The sequence below is a fragment of the Syngnathus scovelli genome, chromosome 5, assembly GCF_024217435.2.
Source record: "Syngnathus scovelli strain Florida chromosome 5, RoL_Ssco_1.2, whole genome shotgun sequence".
Lineage (NCBI taxonomy): Eukaryota > Metazoa > Chordata > Actinopteri > Syngnathiformes > Syngnathidae > Syngnathus > Syngnathus scovelli.
This window is the reverse complement of record NC_090851.1, coordinates 398,019-418,430: the sequence shown is the minus strand read 5'-3', so window position 1 is coordinate 418,430 and position 20,412 is coordinate 398,019. Positions and strand designations below refer to the sequence as shown.

The 20,412-nt window shown below is 53.1% G+C and overlaps 2 protein-coding genes across 3 annotated transcripts; one reads left to right on the top strand and one right to left on the bottom strand.

Annotated features, from left to right (window-relative positions):
- Positions 1–219: 219 nt before the first annotated feature.
- On the top strand, positions 220–14,240 carry LOC125968982 (venom factor-like). The gene is made up of 44 exons (XM_068650867.1): positions 220–3,772; positions 3,841–3,876; positions 4,001–4,078; positions 4,315–4,350; positions 4,901–5,090; positions 5,227–5,392; positions 5,656–5,726; positions 5,798–5,889; positions 5,970–6,052; positions 6,117–6,204; positions 6,296–6,398; positions 6,475–6,589; positions 6,748–6,863; positions 6,928–7,068; positions 7,213–7,428; positions 7,510–7,701; positions 7,806–7,961; positions 8,051–8,180; positions 8,247–8,315; positions 8,410–8,679; positions 8,751–9,033; positions 9,141–9,226; positions 9,542–9,681; positions 9,757–9,966; positions 10,174–10,234; positions 10,324–10,407; positions 10,503–10,706; positions 10,787–10,862; positions 10,942–11,104; positions 11,199–11,309; positions 11,370–11,523; positions 11,664–11,824; positions 11,914–12,069; positions 12,260–12,319; positions 12,387–12,477; positions 12,585–12,636; positions 12,748–12,835; positions 12,923–13,012; positions 13,090–13,195; positions 13,303–13,392; positions 13,481–13,564; positions 13,647–13,727; positions 13,786–13,933; positions 14,002–14,240. The coding sequence occupies exons 1-44, from the start codon at positions 3,630–3,632 to the stop codon at positions 14,141–14,143; spliced, it is 5,412 nt and encodes a 1,803-aa protein (XP_068506968.1). The 5' UTR covers positions 220–3,629; the 3' UTR covers positions 14,144–14,240.
- Positions 14,241–14,362: 122 nt separating this feature from the next.
- LOC125968990 (B-cell receptor CD22-like) lies at positions 14,363–20,111 on the bottom strand. 2 transcript variants are annotated; one of them, XM_049720610.2, is made up of 12 exons: positions 19,558–19,910; positions 18,303–18,662; positions 17,853–18,050; positions 17,448–17,774; positions 17,003–17,248; positions 16,475–16,735; positions 16,147–16,407; positions 15,734–15,988; positions 15,560–15,644; positions 15,300–15,324; positions 14,856–15,031; positions 14,363–14,688 (listed from the first exon to the last, which is right to left on the bottom strand). In XM_049720610.2, exons 1-12 carry the CDS (start codon positions 19,616–19,618, stop codon positions 14,613–14,615), a joined length of 2,331 nt encoding a protein of 776 aa, XP_049576567.1. In that variant the 5' UTR covers positions 19,619–19,910; the 3' UTR covers positions 14,363–14,612. The 2 variants fall into 2 exon arrangements, with proteins under 2 accessions (XP_049576567.1, XP_049576568.1); XM_049720611.2 differs by lacking the exon at positions 15,734–15,988 and having other exon boundaries at positions 19,558–20,111.
- Between the last annotated feature and the right edge of the window lie 301 nt (positions 20,112–20,412).

Here is a 20,412-nt window from a genome sequence, read left to right as displayed (position 1 = left end):
TTCAGCACGCTTTTGTTATACTTGTTTACTTGTTTGTCTGTTGTGAGCCATGTCTTGTCACCGTGGGATAGGGGGGAACGAAATTTCGGTTTCTTTGTGTGTCTTTGGCATGTGGAGAAATTGACAATAAAGCTGACTTTGACTTTGACTTTGACACGCTTAAAGAAAGGAGATGAGATGAGATAAGCAAATGTGCTGCACTCTTTACTTTCACTTTTGGCTTTCCTCCCCCGACTGTCGACGTTTCCCCTTGTCTAATCCAAAGCGCGCTTTTGGAAGGAAGAAGGTGTCGACTACTCCGGAAGCCATGGAAATGATGAGCTCGTTGACAAATGCAACATGGAGTTCAATCTCTTCCATCTTTGTCAAAATGTCTTTTAATCCAGATTTGATCCAGATATGATCCAGGTCACGCGTTTGTCGGTGCACCATGTAAGCGTCCTCACAATAACGATTCACTTCGTCGGTCATTTGTTGATCCGGATCTGATCCAGATCATCCATCCATCCATCCATCCATCCATCCATCCATCCATCCATCCATCCATCCATCCATCCATCCATCCATCCATCCATCCATCCATCCATCCATCCATCCATCCATCCATCCATCCATCCATCCATCCATCCATCCATCCATCCGTGCATCCATCCGTGCATCCATCCGTGCATCCATCCATCCATCCATCCATCCATCCATCCATCCATCCGTCCGTCCATCCATCCATCCATCCATCCATCCATCCATCCATCCATCCATCCATCCATCCACCCACCCACCCACCCACCCATCCATCCATCCACCCACCCACCCACCCATCCATCCATCCATCCATCCATCCATCCATCCATCCATCCATCCATCCATCCATCCATCCATCCATCCATCCATCCATCCATCCATCCATCCATCCATCCATCCATCCATCCATCCATCCATCCATCCATCCTCTTCCGCTTATACGGGGTCGGGTCGCGGGGGCAGCAGCTTCAGGAGGGACTCCCAGACTTCCTTCTGCCCAGCCACTTCATCCAGCTCATCCCGAGGATCCCAAGGCGTTCCCAGGCCAGTTGAGAGACATAGTCTCTGCAGCGCGTCCTGGGTCGTCCCCGGGGTCTCCTACCGGTGGGACATGCCCGGAACATCTCCCCAGGGAGGCGTCCAGGAGGCATCCTGATGAGATGCCTGAGCCACCTCATCTGGCTCCTGTCAACGTGGAGGAGTAGCGACTCTACTCCGAGTCTCTCCCGGATGACCGAGCTTCTCACCCTATCTCTAAGGGAGAGCTCTGACATCCTGCGGAGAAAACTCATTTCGGCCGTTTGTATCCGGGATCTCGTTCTTTCGGTCACGACCCATAGCTCGTGACCATGGGTGAGGGTCGGAGCGTGAATCGACCGGTAAATTGAGAGCTTTGCCTTTTGGCTCAGCTCTCTCTTTACCACAACGGACCGGAACAGAGTCCGCATTACTGCCGACGCTGCACCGATCCGCCTGTCGATCTCGCGCTCCATCCTCCCCTCACTCGTGAACAAGACCCCAAGATACTTAAACTCCTCCACTTGGGGCAGGATCTCATCCCCGATCCGGAGAGGGCATTCCACCCTTTTTTGATCGAAGACCATGGATTCGGATTTGGAGGTGCTGACCCTCATCCCGACCGCTTCACACTCTGCTGCAAACCGCTCCAGTGAGAGCTGGAGATCACGGCCTGAAGAAGCCAACAGCACCACGTCGTCTGCAAATAGCAGAGACGCGATGCTGAGGTCCCCAAACCGGAGCCCCTCAACGCCTTGGCTGTGCCTAGAAATTCTGTCCATAAAAGTTATGAAGAGAATCTGTGACAAAGGTCAGCCTTGGTGGAGTCCAACCCTCACTGGGAACAAATCTAACTTACTGCCGGAAATACGGACCAAACTCTGGCATCGGTGATACAGGGACCGAACCGCCCTTATCAGTTGGCTCGGCACCCCGTACTCCTGAAGCACCCTCCACAGAACCTCCCAAGGGATACGGTCAAACGCCTTCTCCAAGTCCACAAAACACATGTGGACTGGTTGGGCGAACTCCCATGCACCCTCGAGGATCCTGCTGAGGGTGTAGAGCTGGTCCACTGTTCCACGGCCAGGACGAAAGCCACACTGCTCCTCCTGAATCCGAGGTTCGACCCCCCGACGGACCCCTGAATAGACCTTACCAGGGAGGCTGAGGAGTGTGATTCCCCAGTAATTGGAACACACCCTCCGGTCCCCCTTCTTGAAGAGGGGAACCACAACCCCAGTCTGCCAATCCAGAGGCATCGTCCCCGATGTCCACGCAATGCCGTAGAGGCGTGTCAGCCATGACAGCCCCACAACATCCAGAGCCCTTAAGAGCTCCGGGCGGATCTCATCCACCCCCGGGGCCTTGCCACCGAGGAGTTTTTTTAACTACCTCAGTGACTCCGACCCCAGAGATTGGAGAGTCCGCCTCAGAGTGTGTTGACGTTGGACTGCTTCCCCCTCCTGAGACGCCGGATGGTGGACCAAGTGAACCTTATCTGATGACGCCTTTCGACCAGATTGTGGGGATTTCCCTACCTTCTATTTGGAACAAACGGCGCAAACAAATAAAAAAAAAAAACAACAATTTTGCTCCCACTGATTGATTGTTGGGATTTTTTTTTTTTTTTTTTACAGTCAGGAAGATGAAGGGCTCGGTCCTCTTTGCAATTTGAAAAACCTTCCTACAGGAAATGCCAGAACAATGTCAAAACACAGACTATTGGTACTTTTTGAACTTGGGGCTGTGGGGGGGTCAACAACCCAGTAAGCATGAATGCACAATGTCCAAGTCCAGATTGTGCAAGTCACCATTCGGTAACCGTGTTCTGGACTTTCCGCCGTTGAGTCACGTTGCTTGTTCAATGTTTGGATTTCCAATGTGAAATGTTTCAAAGGCTTTTTTGAATGTTAGTCACATTTGAAAACATATCAAAGTAAACGTCTCACTTTGGACAGATTGGGCTTCTTCTTCACCTCGCAGCTTCGACCTGACGCTAACCTTTTTTGTTGTCAAACGGCGACATTTGACAAAAAAGCTGAGACCAACATATAAATCAATTCCTCAAAATGGCCGCCTCTCAAATAATGTTAGCAAACAACGGCCGAGCGTCTCTTTTTGGACCGAGTGTTTCTCACAACTCAACAAACCCAAGAGCTTATCCGCTGATTCTCCCTGAACTGAAGTTAACGCTAGCATAGCAGCTGAGGCAAACAGTGGCAGCTCACCACTGAAATCAAAGTCCACCATTTTGTTGACATTTTCCCGCCTCTCATCGGTGGCGGCAGGGGGGGGGCTCCTGGTGTAGTGTAGTAGTCAAGTTCCCAACCTGGGGGGGGTTACAATCCACTCGAGTCACTCACCATGGCCGGACGGACGTTTCTACGTTGTATGATCATCGCATGCCTTCTGTGCGGCGTGGCCGCGCGGGGCAGCTTCAGGTGAGCTAACATGCTAACACTAAAGCCAGTGGTGGGCGGTTAAGTTTAGTCATTAAAATATGGATTCACCAAGTATTATGTTCTAAAAGTTAAATTCAATATCATGAGATCAATCAAATCTAAATCCATGTAATAAATGCAAACAACATGACAGGACTTTTGATAATGTATCATAGCTTGGTGTTATTAAAAAACAAAAAAAAAAACAGCCTGCCACTGGGCAAACACTCGACATCAACAACCACCTGGCTAATCTGCCTGTGCGCTCTTTGCAGAAAAAAACTTTCCAGGTAAGTTTTTGGGGCTTTCAGGTGGCGGCCATGGCGGCACAATTTGAAATTGTGATTTCCCTGTGCAGAATTGTCAATCCAAAACGAATCTTACAAACGATCGGGTGAGTGACGCCACACAAAGTAATATTGCCCAAAAACATTTCGAGGCCACACAGGAAGTTGATGGCTTCATAACCAACATTTTGTTTTTTGTCTGTCATGCTAACGGGCTCACTTTGCTTTCAGGGTGATTAAGAAGGACCCCGCACCGCCGCCTCCGCCACCGCCACCACCGCCACCACCACCGCCGCCACCGCCACCAAGGTGCACTTCAAACCACCACACCCAAAGAGACTTATTTTTTTCTCACTGACGTGATCAGACTCAACGTTTCCAAGTAGGATTAGAGAGAACGTGTTTTATTTGGAATTTTAACGGGATTTAAAAGTCCACATGCAGTAAGATCACACAGAGGATAGCGTGTTCATAACATGTGGCGTCACTAAAAAGACACCTGTGTTTGTGTATCCATTTTTTTAATCATGTAGCTTTCTTTTCAGCATTCCACAGGAGCCACCAGTGGTAGACATTCCAAGGTATGTTGTCCATCACGCCGCTCTCCTGAAAACATTTCTGTCTTTAAAAGCCAAAGCCAATGTGAATGTGGTGAGCGAGAACAGAGGCCGCAGCTCGTGCGCGGGAAAGGTCGTTCATTTCTGGATGAGGTCAAACAAAAATCAAGTCAAATATCGACGCTAGATTTTGAATATTGCCCATCGTAACGCTTCAGAGTCCCACGGTGCCTATCTGTGATGAAATATCGGTTTGATCAAATAAATTCATCTTTCTTTGCTGCTTTTCTTTTATTGACAGTAACAGACTTATACGTATATCATTTAAAAAGTGAACAAAATGTAATTCAACCAAGAATATATGCAATTCCATTTCAAGTAAGTTTGAGAAGCGGAAAACTTGTCAAATGTATAACAACATGTCCTTTTTGGTTTTTTTGATGTTACACTCGATCAACTAACTGATGATGTCATGAGATCAAGTTGATTGATTGATTGATTGATTGATTTATCTATCTAGGCAAATATGATAGCGGACTGTTGCTAATGCAAATGCTTCAATTCATCACTTGAGGTTTACTCTGGTGGCTCCGGACCTGCTGAGGACCGACAGCTCGGAGAACATCTACCTGCAGGCGGAAAGCATCGACAGCCCCGTGGAGGTGGTCGTCACCGTGACCGACTTCACCAAGACCAACATGCTCTTCACAGACACCGTCACGCTGGATCGGAGCAACGGCTTCCACGCCCTCAAGTCTGTCCAGGTTGTTGCAAATCCAAAGGCATCTGAAGCGCCGCGCCGAGGCAAATGCGTGGCCGTCCAAGAAGGCGGCGGCGAAGGCGGCGGCGAAGGCGGCGGCGGCGGCTGCTCATTCTTTCAACAATCTCGTTGGGCTTCAGATTCCCTCCGATCCGTTGAATCGCGATGAGACAAAGAACAAGTACGTGATAGTGAAGGTGAAATTCGGAGACCACCACGTGGAGGAGCGGACCGTCATGGTGTCCTTCCACTCCGGTTACATCTTCATCCAGACGGACAAGCCCATCTACAACCCCGGAGACGAGGGTACGGCAACTTTGACGCCAGTCCCATCAATAGTGCCGATTGCAACTGAAAAGCTACGCAAATTCATTGATTTCCCTTTATTGATTGATTGACTCGTCTATTTATTTATTTATGCATTTATTCGTTCATTGATTTACTTGTTTATTTTTGATTCATTTGCTTATTTTTTGTCATTGATTGGTTTTGCTGTTTGTTTGTTTGTTTGTTTGTTTGTTTGTTTGTTTGTTTGTTTGTTTGTTTGTTTGCGTTTGCGCCTTCCTCAGTGCGCCTGCGGGCGTTTGTGTCGTCGCTCTCCTTCAAGGCCTCCAACAGCTCTCTGACCGTCGACATCCAGGTGGGCAAATTGCCCGGGTGAACTCGGCCCGTAGGATGTGCTTGATTTGTGCGCTTCTGCGTGCGTGACAGAACCCGGAAGGAGTGGTGCTCAAGCAGGTCCTGAGGACCAGGGCCTCTTCCGGCATCTTTTCCGACTCTTTTTACCTCACGGAAATGGCCAAGTAAGTCGTTTGAAATTGCAGTCTCCAGATCAGCTCAAGACTCCATAAGAGAAGCGTCACGGCTCGAAATGTCTCCGCAGTGAGGGCATGTGGAAGGTGATTGCCAAGTTTGACCACTGGCAGCAGAACACCTTCACCTCCCACTTTGAGGTGAAGAAATACGGTACGTGCGCGTTTTCCCAGCGCCGTTGGCGCTCCCGGCTTTTGATGGGCGCCTTCCGCTGCAGTGCTGCCTGCCTTCAACGTGACCTTGGTGCCAAACAAGTCCTTCCTGACTCCGGATGACAACGAACTGGAGGTGGAGGTCTGGGCCAGGTACAGGCAAACATCAACTTTGGCCAGAAATGCGGCGTCCAAACACGAAGCGGCGCTCCATGCAAAGAGTGTTCTCTCAATCTGGTCGCAGGTACTTGTACGGGGAGCCGGTTCAGGGGACGGCCTACGTGTCGTTCGGCCTGAACGTCAACAAGGAGATGAGAAGGTTGCCTTCGGTCAAGCAGGTGTCCAACGTGAGTGGCTCGGGTCCAGCCGGCCGGGGGCAGAAAACGGCGTCCGGCTCAGGCTCTCCTTCTCCATTCCATCTAGCTGGAGGGCGGCGTGGTCAAGCTGAGCGTGGACGAGCTGAAGGCGGCCTACCCCGATGTCGGGACTTGGGCGGGGAACTCCATCTACGTCAAAGCGTCTGTTCTCACCAAGACGGGTGAGGAAGCCAGTGGTTTCAGAGAAACCAAGAAGACTTTGCAGAGTTTCGGTCAGCTCGAGGTTTTTGGAGACGGGATCACGAGATGGAGATGTTCACCTTTTAACGTTTGACAAAGCGCTTTGCATCGATGGCCTGATATTTTTGGCCGCGTGCAGGCAGTGACCTGGTGGAAGCTGAGAAGACGGGCATCAAGATTGTCGACTCTCCTTACGTCCTGACCTTTAAAGACACGGTCAAATACTTCAAACCGGGACTCCCCTTTGACTTCACCGTAAGTTTGTCTTTGTGTTCATCGGCCCAGAACCTTGGCGTGAAAATGTGCACCCGTGTTCCAGATCCAAGTGAGCCACCACGACGGTTCCCCGGCCCGCAACGTCGCGGTGAAGGTGAACCTCCTGCAGGATCCCGTGATGGTCAGCTCGGGCACGGCCAGGCTCACCGCCAACATGGGCAAAAGTCAGAGCCAAGCCCTGGTGGTAAGAACTTTGGAGCGGGCCCATCGCCCGGCTGGCACCTGCGCACAGTGGCAGCTTTGGGGCTTTTGCGGCGTGACGGTTGCGTTTGCCCTTTGAGACTGTTTGTGATTTAGGGCTATACAAATAAACTCGACTTGACTTCAGGCCGAGACCCAGCAGGCCGACCTCGGGGCCCAGCGGCAGGCCAAAGCCCAAATGCTCCTGTCCCCGTACGCCAGCTTCTCCCCGCACAGCCCCAACTACTTGTACATCTCCAGCAGCAGCAACGCGGCGTCTCCGGGCGACACGCTGGCTCTCACCTTCACCGTCCAAACGGCCGAGCAGAACGTCCGGCAGCACCTCAAGCACATCAGCTACCTGGTCCGAGTCCAACCTTCTTGCTCTTCGTTTCTTTTCCGATTTGCAATTTTCCCATTGCGATGTTTGTGGCCGGCTGGCCAGGTGATGAACAAAGGCCGGTTGGTGGAAGCTCAGCGAGTGGACGTGAGCGGTCAGCTGGTGACCAGCGCGCGAGTGGCGGTGACGGCCGACTTGATGCCGTCCTTCCGCGTGGTGGCCTTCTACAGCCTGCCCACCCAGGAGGTGGTGGCCGACTCCATCTGGGTGGACGTGACCCCGTCCTGCCTCCCAGATGTAAGTGGGCGGGCGCCCGCCCGCCCGCCCGCCTTCCAATTGGGCTCTTTACAGCAAAGAAAGAAAACGCTCCAAGATTTCGTCTTGTGAAATGTGGTCGCCAGCTCAGCGTGGGCCCGGTCGGCGTCGGGCCGCCATACTACACGCCGGGCAAGAACTTGCGGCTGCGGCTCCGAGGCCCGCCGGGGGCCGGCGTCAGCCTGCTGGCCGTGGACAACTCTGTGTTTCTGCTCAAGAAGGAGCGACTGACGCAGAGCAAGGTCAGCTCAGCTCAGCTCAGCTCAGCTCAGCTCAGCTCAGGTCGGGCCTCGCTGAATCAAGTCACCCATCTGCCGCTTTTGCCGCCCAGGTGTGGGAGACGGTGGAGCGAGGCGACTTGGGCTGCACCCGCGGGGGAGGCGGCGATGTCAGGAGGCTCTTTGGGGACGCCGGCCTGCTCTACGCATCCAGCACCGGAGTCAGAACCGACACCAGGAAAGGTCAGGGCTCACTCACGGCCAGGCTAATGGTCAAGGCTAACCACGTCAACTGGCCTCTCTCATCAGACTTGCGCTGCCCCGTCAGCACCAGGAGGAGGCGCTCTGCTCAACTTTTGCAGAGGAAAGCTCAGCTGGGTGCGTTTGCTTGCGCGCGGCGGCGCCCCTTTCTGCCTGTGTGGTCGTTGTCGACAGCGCCAATGTGTTTTTTTGTTTTTTTTTCTCTTCTCAGAGAGTCACTACAAGGAGAAGCTGTCGCATCGCTGCTGCAACGACGGCCTTCGGGCCGTGCGCATGCCCTACTCGTGCACGCGGCGCTCCCTCTACATCACCGAGGGCTGGGAGTGCATCCGGGCCTTCCGCTTCTGCTGCGCCAGCTACCGAGGCGAAGCGCTGGACACGGAGATGCCCAGCACGCCGCCGCCCACCACCACCCCGCTGCCGCCCACCACCACCCCCCGACCCGTCCCCACTCGCCTCCACCTCGGCAGAGATATCTTTGGTAAATCGTCATTTGTCATTTCTTCCTCCCTTCCTTCCTTCCTTCCTTCCTTAACCGACTTACTCTGGCAGATTGGGGAGGAAGGCGCACGGTGGAAGTTGTCGCCTACAGCAACGCCCACAAGACCTTGTCGCCCAGGGTTTACGCCAGGGGATCCGCCATCGCCAAGGAGAGCCGAGTCCTCACCCAACACGAGCCAGCGGAGCGCTTTGAGGAGGGAAACGACGAGTACCTGGAGGAGGAGGAAGAGGAGGAGGTGTACCTGGAGGAGCGGGACGTGTACCTGCGCTTTCGCTTCTACGAGTCGTGGCTGTGGACCGAGGTCCGGCTGCCCGATCAGGCCGACGCCGACGGGTGAGCGAGAGGAGGCCGAAGCCGGAATGGCGGCAAAGCAAACGTGAGCTTTGGCGCGGTGTTTACTGAAAAGCCGGCGCTTGCGTGCGTGCGCGTGTGCGTGTCAGGTTGGCGTCGGCCGAGCTGAGCCAGCCTCTGCCCGACAGCATCACCGAATGGGGCGTCCTGGCCGTCAGCTCCTCGCCAAACACGGGTAACCACGTGGCTTCGTTTCAATCCCGTCGTGGGTTTGGGCTACACTCAATGTTGTTGGTGTTTTTTCTAAAAATGCCATTTGCATTATTTCACAACTTCTTGTTTTCATACCGATGTTTCCTGAATGGCTTTTGGAAAATGGGCCAATTTTGATCAGGAATTCAAATTTGAAGTCTGTCCTGAAAGTTCACCTCAACATTTCTTATTTATTTCATGCCGTTTGTCCGGCTCATTACCCATGGTGATGATTGAATGATTTCCGCTCTGAATTCTGACTTTATTCTTTCGGTTGGATTTGCCTGCGGCCCGCCAGGTTTCTGCGTGGCCGAGCCGTACAACATCAAGGCGTGGAAGCGCTTCTTCGTGGACTTGAAGCTTCCGTACTCGGTGGCCAGGAACGAGCAGGTGGAGATTAAAGCCGTCATCCACAACTACGGAGACGACGATCTGCACGTAGGTCTCGGCGCCGTCTAGAAGGAAGAAGGAAAAGCTTTCGCCTCTGACCCTCGCCCCCCCTCCCCCCCGCAGGTGCGGGTGGTGCTGATGAAGACAGAAGGCATGTGCAGCGTGGCCTTCCGTGAGCGCCACACTCAGGAAGTCACGCTGGCGGCGGGCACGTCCAAGGCGGTGGCCTACACCATCATGCCCCTGGCGGTGGGGCGCCTCCCCATCGAGGTGATGGCGGTGGCCCGGGACTCCATGGGCGGAGACCGCGTGCAGAAACTCCTGCGGGTGGTGGTGAGCGAGCCGCTTGGCTGCAAATGGTTTCGCCGCATTGACTCCAATTCATGGAGATCAACCTCATCCTCCTACATTTAACCGTCAATTCTAGCCAATACAATTTGGCCATTCAACTTGTTTTCCGAAATGTCTGAGAATTCCTCGGAGAGGATGCGCATCCGTTTGATTGCATTTTCAATCTGTTGCCGATTTGCACCCAAACAGATGGACGGCGTCCAAAAGACCAAAGTCTGGAGTGCCGTCTTGAACCCGGCGGCCGAAGGAGGTGTGGGCCTTTCACTCACCTGTGACAATTTGCCAATGCTGTTGAAAAGGACAGCTTTTTGGGATTTTACCGTCGTCCCTTTCACACAGGTAAGCAGAGCGTCCGGGTGGGCAAGGTGGAACTGGAGGGCGTGGTGCCAAACTCCACGCCAGAAACCTTCATCAACGTCCGAGGTCAGACACCGCTCAGCGGACGGGACGGGGGGCCAACTGTGGCCACGTGACGTCTGGAGCCTCTCCCTCCCTCCCTCCCTCCCTCCCTCCCGCAGGGAACGTGTTGGCCGACAGCATCGACAACTCCATCGCCGACGACTCGCTGGCGTCTCTGATCCGCATGCCGGGCGGCTGCGTGGAGCAGAACCTGGCCACCATCACGCTGCCGCTCATCGCCACCATCTACCTGGAGAAGACGGACGACTGGGAGGCGGTGGGGGTGGAGCGCAAGGCCGACGCCCTCAAATACATCAGGAGAGGTCCGCGGGGGGCGGGGCTTCTGCTCGAACAGACCGTCATCATCGCTCCACAATGTCTTTCTTCTCGGTGTTGCCTTCAGGCTATAAGAACCAGCTGGTCTACAAGAAGAGCGAAGGCTCCTACCCCCCCTACAGGAGGGAGGGCGCAAGCACCTGGTAGAGGACAGCCGGGCGGCGGCGGCGCGTATGCATCCTAATGGGAAAATGACAAAGCACATCCTTGTGCGGCGCGCAGGATCACGGCGTACGTGGTGAAGGTGTTCTCCATGGCCTACTCGGTCATCGGCGTGGACCCGCAGCAAGTGTGCGACCCGCTGGGCTTCCTGGTGCGCAACAAGCTCAGATTGCCCGACGGACGCTTTGTGGAGGACAACCCCGTCTACAGTACCACCATGACTGTAAGATGCGCCAGCCAGGCTCGGAATCCAGGCTCGGAATCCAGGCCCGGGGGGGGGGGGTTACGGGTTACGTCTCCTGTCCTTTTTTGTTTAGGGCGGCATGCGCGGCGACGACCCCGAGATCACGCTGACGGCGTTTGTCCTCATCGCCTTGGCCGAGGCCAAGCAGACGGGAATCCGATGCAGCCAGCAAAGTCTGCAAGAGGTGGGTCACGTTGGCTCACTGGCTCCGAGGCCGCTCTAAGCCGGCGCTCGCCCCCTACAGGAGGCCATCATCAGCGCAGCGGCGTTCCTGAGGAAGGCGCTGGCAACGTCAGGCCGCCGGCCGTACACGGTGGCCATCGCTTCCTACGCGCTGGCCTCGGCAGGAAGAGACCCCGAGCACACCGTCACGCAGCTCCTCGCGGCGTCGCCCGACGGTTGGGAAGCTTGATTTCCGTGATTACCATATTGTCATGAAGCTAGAAGACGTTTAGCGACAGGATTGGCTCGGTTATGCCCAGTGTTGGGATTCCCAAAAAGTCCCCCAGCCTCAAGTGCCCCATTTCCCCGCCTGCAGGCAGCCACTGGCCAGACGCTCACAATCATCTGTTCTCGCTGGAGGCGAGCGGTTACGCCTTGCTGGCCTTGGTCAAGATGGCTCGCATGCCGGAGGCCGCCAAAGTCTTCGAGTGGATCAACGGCCAGCGCAGGCTGGGCGGAGGCTACGGTTCTACTCAGGTAAGGCTTACGTTTTCGTCAGTCATTCAATCCAAACCGTTTCCATAGGCCATTTCTTTCAAACTGCTCTTTCTTCTCTTTGACGTCAGGCCACCATGGTCGTGCTGCAGGCGCTCTCCGAGTACCTGATGACGTCTCGGGTCACCGGAGACCTCACCCTGAACGTGGACGTCAAGATGACGGGCCGACGAGACGTCCGGTACCATTTCGACGCCAGGACCGCCTACGCCGCCCACTCGTCACGGGTGACAAACACAAACGGGATGGGATGGGATGGGATGGGATGGGATGGGATGGGATGGGATGGGATGGGATGGGGCGGGGCGGGACTGAACAGGAGAGCACAGGTGCACTAGTGCTAAGGCCTTTCAGTGCTCCCTTCAATTTTGCCTTCCAGTGTTATTCAGCCAGCCTGCTTTGTGTGGTTCTCCACAGCTTCCGGCTAATCTGGACCTGACGGTGGAGGCCACCGGCAGCGGGCAGGGGATACTGGAGGTAAGAGGTGGCTGGCGCCGACGCCGAGGTGGCTGCCGCCGACGCATCTGTCAACTTGTGACTCCAGGTGGTGACATACTACAACCAGCTGCATGAGGTGGACCAAAAGACACCTTGCCAAAATTTTGAGCTCAGTGTCCACCTAGAGGAATCCAGCGGTGAGCGGCTTTATCCTGTCACCCTGTGATGGTCCCGTGCGTTAGCATGCTTACAATTGCCTTACAGCAAACAATTCAATTCAACTTCTTTTTTTTAACTGCTACAGAAAAGCCCCCAGCAGATGTAGAGAAGTACTACGTGATGACCATCAAAGTCAGGTGAGAGCCCCCGTCGGAAGGTTCCGTCCGGCACCTCGGGAGAACCAAACGCGCCAACGCCGTGATAAAGCAGCTCCTGACAACGCGATGAAATGTGTCGGCTGGGCACAGGGCGTTAGGGTCCAGCGACCTCAGGATGGTGGTGCTGGACGTTAGCCTGCCCACGGGCTTCACCCCCGAAAACTCGGACCTGGAGACGGTACACCTCTTTCTTTTTGTTTTTTTGTTTGAAAGAGCGCTAGCATTATTGCTGCTACTGCTGACGCTCACGCCAAACTGCCTTCAGCTGTCCAATTCGGTGGACCGCTACATCAACAACTTCAAGATGGTGGACAACCTCAGCGACAGGGGCTCCCTCTTCATCCACCTCTTCAAGGTACGCGCCCCAATCGGAAGCGGTCCGTTCCGGTCGCGGCGCCGGGCTCACTCGGTGTGCTCTTCTTCTGGGCTCAGGTGTCCCACAAGGAACCGGAAATCCTGATCTTCAGACTCCAGCAGAACTTCAAAGTGGGCCTCCTGCAGCCCTCCTCGGTCACCGCGTACGAGTACTACAACCCCGGTACGGCTCAGCTGCCGCTTATTCTCACTTCAAATTGAAGCAATTGTTACATTCATTGTCACGTTGTCCCGAATAAATCCCTACATCCAAATATTTGGCGGCGGTAGACCAGCGCTGCACTAAGACCTACGAGCCCGCTCGGGACCAGGAGCATCTGACGCACATCTGCAAGGATAACATCTGCCGCTGCACGCAGGGTAAAGTAAAGGACAGACGGGGTGGGGTGGGGCGGGGCGGGGCGGCGCTCGCGGACCCGCTAAGCCCTTTGCGGACCGGTCTCGGCAGGCGACTGCTGCCTGGCCAAAACTGACGAGCAGCGCTTTGGTGCCGGCGAAAGGGAGGCCTTTGCCTGCAAGTCGCTGCACCACGGTACTTCCCAGCACTGCCGTCAAATCCCAATGCTAGCGTCTCCCCAAATCACGAGCCACCTTTTCCCTTTGTTTGCCGTCAGTTTTCCTGGTCAAGGTTTTGAGCGTCCAACAGAGCTACTACGACAAGTACGAGCTGGAGATCGTACGAGTCGTCAAACTGGGTGAGTGGGAGGGCGGGGGCTGAGGCGGAGGAACACCACTTAGCGGGTGCGCTTGCAGGCGTGGAGGCGGGAGTGAAGGCCGGTCAGAGCAGGACCTTTGTGTCCCACGCCGGCTGCAGGGACGGCTTGGCCCTGGTGGTGGGCTCCCAATACCTGCTGATGGGACCCAAGGAGGAGCGCTGGCACGTGGACACGGACAACGACAGGTAAGTCCTGCTGACCGCCAGCGTGCGCTGGCCGAAAACCCAATCGGTGCACGTTTGTGCGTCGCCAGCTTGGTGTACACGCTGGGGGCGGGCACGTGGCTGGAGCGCTGGCCGTCGCCCGACGAATGCTCCGGTGAAACGCTGCGGGACAAATGCGCCAAGCTGGCCGCCGCCGCCGCCGAGCTGTCGCTCAACGCGTGTCGCTTGTGAGACGCTCGTCGGCGTCAACGGGACGTTGTCTTACTTTTGTGCCGCTTCCAAATGGCAAATGGGCACAGCCGCTACAATAAAAGGCTCCATCCAGAAACATCATTGCTCGCCTATGAAAAGTCCACACACCCCGACTCGCATTCGGACTGTTAAATTGGAGGCGGCTCATTCACCTCGCACGTGGGTCAGTTCATGTTTTTGGGGTAAAGATGCAAATAGTCACCAGACTGGTTTTTACTTATCACTTTAAAACCACCTTGAAATCTTTTTAAATGACAACTTTTCCTAAAAGCTTGAAATGTTTTTTCCCCCCCTCATAAGAAGAACCATTTTTTTGGGCTGGCTGGGGTGAAAAATATTGATGACAGTATTCATATTGTACACAGTATCTCGAAAGGCTTTAAAAAGAGATGAAACTGGCTTGACGTTTTGGCTGCCAAGGCTAAGCTCGCTCGCTCGCTCGCTCGGGTCAGGTGCGCTTTGACTGCACGGTGCTGTACAGCGCGCCGCACACGTCGGCGTCCGCTCCAGCTTCCGGCCTGGGCCTGCGGGTGGAGACAACCAGAGAGACCATCCAGTAAGACCACCCCATTTTTTGTTTTGGGAAAGGTGAAGCGGTTATATTTTTGCAGGTATATGGAGGAGGATTTTTTTTTTTTATTTTTTTTTTGACCCATGGCAGATAGGTATTTTCAGCCAAATTGAAAGTCACCTGGAGGCGCGGCAGTTGACGGCACTGTACTCCACTCCCTCGTCCCGATCCTCGCTCCGGCGGCGCCTCTCGGCCCGGGTGACGTTGGAGTAGATGGCATCGGGCTCGGAGAAAGCCAGCGTGGAGTACACCAGCTCGTCCGGACCGCCCCCGCTGCCTTCTGCGCTTGCGTTTGGCTGAGCACATTTTGGATCAGGTTTGCACTTTTTCTCCTTTTTTTTAATTTGGTAACATTTTTACGTCTTCTTCACAGCTTCCAAAACACATCTCTTTTTGTTTCAAATCTCAAAGTGTGTCATGATTTGAAAAGACTTTTTTTTTCTTATAGTATTTCAATTGTTGAGTTACAAAATCTTGAGTAACATGAACAGTTTTGACATTTTTAGTCATATCCAAATAATATATATATATATATATGATGATGTCGTGCAATTTTTTTTTCACCTGAGCTGCTGGTGCCATCTTTTTCCTAAAATATCAAACAAACACAAAATGAAATGAACACCTTTGTCCACAAAACATTTGAAACGAAATATTTTTCATGAATTGGCATCTTTATATTCTGATCATTATTTTGTCATTTGTATTCTTCCTAAATTTAGAAACGTTCACATTTTTTTTAAAATAGTCTTTTTGATACACCATTTCAATTTTTAAAATTCCCTAACCATATGTAAATAAACTTAAAAACAAATGGAACCCACCTGAGCAGCAGGGCGGCGACAAGAATCAGGAAGAGGAGTAGCAAGCCAGCCAGCACGCAAACCACCGTCATCACCTTCAGTGGACCTGACCAAGCGGAACGATACACTTATGAAAAGAAAAAAAGAAAAGCAAAGCTGACAATGCAGAACAGAACCAACAGAACCGTAACTTACTGGCCTTGGTGGAGAGCCGCAGCGTGGCGTTCCGGCTCCCCACTCCGTTCGAGGCTTGGCAGCAATATTCGCCGTGGAGCTCCGCTCGGTAGTCGCTGATGTTGAAGACGGCCATGTCGGATACGCGAGAGTTCTCGCGGTACCAAATGTAACTAGCGCTGGGGTTGGCATCACTGCTGCAGCTCAGGCTGACCCAAGAGCCCACGCCGACAGAACCCGAGGGTGCGGCTGACACCTTGGGCGGCCGAGGACCGTCTAGGGCGAAAACGCTTTCCATACATTGGATGATTTCAAAGAACACAACCAAGCGGTTGGCATAAAAGCTTAACGGAACGTCAACGCAAGGCACGCTCGCTAGGGTTTAAGTCTGGAGATTGACTCAGCTGGTCTCCAGCTCCACTTTGTCCACTTACATATGACGTCTAGGAGAACCTTTGTAGAATTGACGCATCCGTATTTATTGCAGGCCTGGCAGTGGAAGCTTCCGGCATCTTCAGGGCTGATAGAACTGAAGTTGAAAAATTCTCGCGGCTCCCGGCCCAGCGGTTCGTCGTCCTTGTAAAACGCGTAGTTAGCCTTTGGATTACTTTGACTGATGCACTTTAGATTCACAGACTGGCCCTCCCAAGCGACTGCTGATGGAATGGCCTTCAAAGCAACGTCCTCCGGAGGATCTGAGGAGCACAATTGGCCTCAACGACGAGTCCTAAACGAGTCCAGCACGTGAGGTACTCTACTTACATTTCACATTGACTTTGATGCGTTCTGACTGCTTCTCCCCCAGCTCATTTGCCACGGTACAAAAATATTCTGCAGAGTCTGAAGACTTGATGACCAGGACAGCTTTGTCACCCACACTTTGATGACCCGAGTTTCCGGTCTCCTTAAACCACCGGTATGTACACGATGCAGACGGGTCGACTGTGCAGGTCAGAGTCAGCCGCTGACCCTTCGAGATATCACCCGAGGGACTCTGGGACACTGAGGGGGCCGTCAGAGCATCTGAACGAGGAGGGAAGAAGGTGGTGGGAGAGAATGTCACTCAGTCGAGGGTAGACAAGTCATGACCGTAATGCTGTTCAATGGCTGTCCTGCGGGTGGCAGTAATGACTCGAGCACAGTGAGCTGCCCCCAATGCCAAGTGACCAAGGTAAATAATCAAGATGAAGCGGTCGGTCATGAAAACGGATGGATATTGACAATAAATCCATCGATTGCTCAGTGGGCCGGTTTAGTGAACAGAATGAGTAAAAGACAAAAATCCCTCACACAGACGAGGAGAGATGCTGAGCGGATTGCTTTCCCCAGCACAGGTGACGTAGTCTCCGGGATGTAAAGTGATTTGCAGAGGTTTGGCCGTCTGGGAAGATTCGCAGTCGCCCACTTGCTGATCATTCACGAACCAGCAAAAAGACCAAGGAACTTCCAGGTTGCATGTCGTGTGACACGCCAGCTGAGCGATGACGTCATCCCTTTTACCTCTGACGTTTGTCACCTGCACCTGCACCTGCGCAGCTGGAGGCAAAAGGTGCGTCCAGGCAATCAATTTGGGGCTTGAAAGAGCATCACAGAAGTCAAATGCGTTCAAATTCTGACATCCCCGAAACCAAACCGCCATCTTTACTTTTGTTGCCAAGAACCTCAAGTGGACCTGCCCCTTGTCTTTGGGACTGATAGTCCCCAGTAAATGTTCTCTGCTACGTTTCACTGTTACCTGCGACTGTCAAAGTGGTTCCCGGCAAACGACCCTTCCATTCAAATGTTGATGCAGAGAATTTAAAGCGATACTCAGCAGAATCGCTCTCCGTCACGTTGTTGATCCTCAGAGTCGATTGTCCATAGCTTGATTGAGGGAACTCGACACGACCTTTATAGCGGTCTTCCAACGTAAGGTCCTGAGGTTGGTCTGTGTACCAGAATTCGGACTTGACCTGGTAGTAGGAGCTGTAAGAGCACCCGATGTCCACTGTCGAGCCTTTGAGGGCGCACATGCGTCTGCTGGTGTAAACCACCATGTAGCAATCGGTGTAACCTAGCACACCTGCAAGATGGAACAACATTTTAGCTTTAGCAAGGAGCTAGGTGCTACGGGCCGCAGCGGCGGGAGTCGCTGACTCACACACGGGAGGAGATGCAAGCTGCTCATAGTCTCGTAGAGCACATGCGTAGCTGTTTAGGGAGCTGGAATAATCGTGGAATTGGGTAGACGCACCATTGATTTCCGTTCCATTCTCGTACCAGATGAATGAAGGAGAAGCCACCGGAAAGCACGTGCTGTCACACTTGAGTGTGCTGCTCGTCGCTTTTACGCTGAGATCTGAATTAGTCAAGAAGAGCGTCAAACAATTTCATTGTAAATGTGTTGAATTGCATTCTCGCCGAGCCGCTTCACTTTTGCGCGTGTGCAATGTGTGCAATGTGTGCAGTCGCAGGGCAGCGCGCAAGAGCTTTGGTCTGCGTTCTGACATTCCAGGCTGGCGCTCGCTCACACATTTGACCTCGCGGGACTTTCCCGCAGGGATGCGCCAAAAGCCGCGCGCGTTTCATTCATCGGAGTAAGAATCCATACCAAAGACACTCAGAGCGACTCCATTCTTGACGCTGAAGCCTCTTCCACGTGACGTGACGAATCTGAATATGTAGTTGCCCGCGTCGCTTTGTCTCAACTCCCGGATGAACAACTTGCACTTGTTCCGGTGGCAGTCAAGGCGCAGTCGACCGGAGTATCGGGGGTCCAATCGCAAATCTTTGGGCTGCTTTCTCTCTGGCCACTGGGTCTCGGTGTGCCACCAAGTCTCCGTTGTGTAAATGTTTTGGCCGTCGTCGGTTGACGGGTGCCAGAAGGTGCACTGGAGCTCCACCGTGCTTCCTTCCAGGCCACAGACGGTGTTGGAAATGTAGCGCCCTCCCCAGCCATCCGCCGCCAGCACTGAAAAGCATGCAAATGTACTCTTGGATCAAGGTACGGGCACTCAAAACTCCCAATTTGTTGTCCAACTGTATTTAAATCTGGATCTGATCCAGAATGGCACACAGTGACTACTAAGCCGTCCGTCTCAGAGCTTCTTCCTCTTTGCCTCATCGACATGCATGACCACAACTTTGTAGTGTAAGAAAATGAGACGCACCATGAGACGGCCGCAGGCTTCTTCCTTTTCTCTGCGGTCGACGTTTCCTGCTCAGTTTTAGTAAGCCCAATAAAACTTTTGAAAAGACGGATGGACAATTTGTTCCGACAATTATTTAGAAGCCATGCTAATGTTACACGTAAAACGCATTTGGAGCAAATCGAATCTCGATGACCTAGTATTTGGAAGTGATTTAAGACGCGCCGGGGGCGGCTGACGGACAATATTGCTGTGTTTATATCAGATTGTGTTTGAAACCAGATCTGATCCAGATTAGGCATCTGGGAGCAAAGCCGTGCCAATTCAATGTTAGAGCGTGTCGCCGTTTCAAAATGTAAATCCAGATGAAGCAAATGTCACCGGAAAAATCCGGCAAAGGTGTTTTTAGCGCCGCCGAACGTGGCCGGATCGGGTCCCGATTACAGTCGATGAAAGCATGAGGCCCGCCGCTCATCGTTTCCCCATTCCAATCATCAAGATGTTTTCTGTGGCCGCAAGTGAAGCGAGCGGCTCGATCACAGAGCACATCCATACGTGCACATTTGCTGGAAACTTGGTCCATTTGGCGTCATCCCCGGAGAAATCACAAAGTCATTTTTTTTTCCATCAAAGACATTTTGCTCGATGCGCTCGAAGACGATAATAATCAAAGGTCAAAAGTCAGCGTTGCAATCGATTGTGAGCCAAACGTCGTACCTTGTACGTCCAAGAGCAAGGCGGCAAGCAGGCCCAAAAGGGTTTGTGCGGTCCCGCGCATATTTGCCAATACTTGATCGTCAGTCGCCTTCTCTCTCGTCTCCGTCCATGCATGCAAAACCAAAAATGAAGCATGAGAGCTGGCCTTCTTCCTCTTTCCCCTCACTGACACGCATGAGCACACATGAGATGAGATAAGCAAATGTGTTGCACTTTTTACTTTCACTTTTGTCTTTCCTCCCCCGACTGTCGACGTTTCCCCTTGCCTAATCCAAAGCGCGCTTTTGAAAGGAAGAAGGTGTCGACTACTCCGGAAGCCATGGAAATGATGAGCCCGTTGACAAATGCAACATGGAGTTCAATCTCTTCCAAAATGTCTTTTAATCCAGATTTGATCCAGATCTGATCCAGATCAGACATTTCAAATGGTTGAACTGGAACATACAAATCGTATTGGACGGTAGATGTCTGATTTGTTGCCATAACGTGTTTTAATTCAGATCTGAACCAGATGACGCCTTTGCAAGCAATTGGACAGAAATAACTTGTGGAGGAAGACAATGAAAAGACAAATGACATCCAGCGCACTTGCGCTTTCCCGCCAATCTGCTGACTCGGATGCTTTGGCGTCGCTTCTATTTGCTCCCCACCCCATCATGTTCACAGTCCACCCCCCCCCACACACACACACACTTTTAGGGGGCGGGGCTTACAGTAGCGAGGACAGGGAGGATGAATAGAATGACTTTGCCCCTGGGAGCTGCTGGGGCGGAGTCTTACTGCTGTTGTTTGGAAAAGCTTTTGATGGATGATTGCTCTGTGCATGTGGAGAGAGAGAGAGAGAGAGAGACAGAG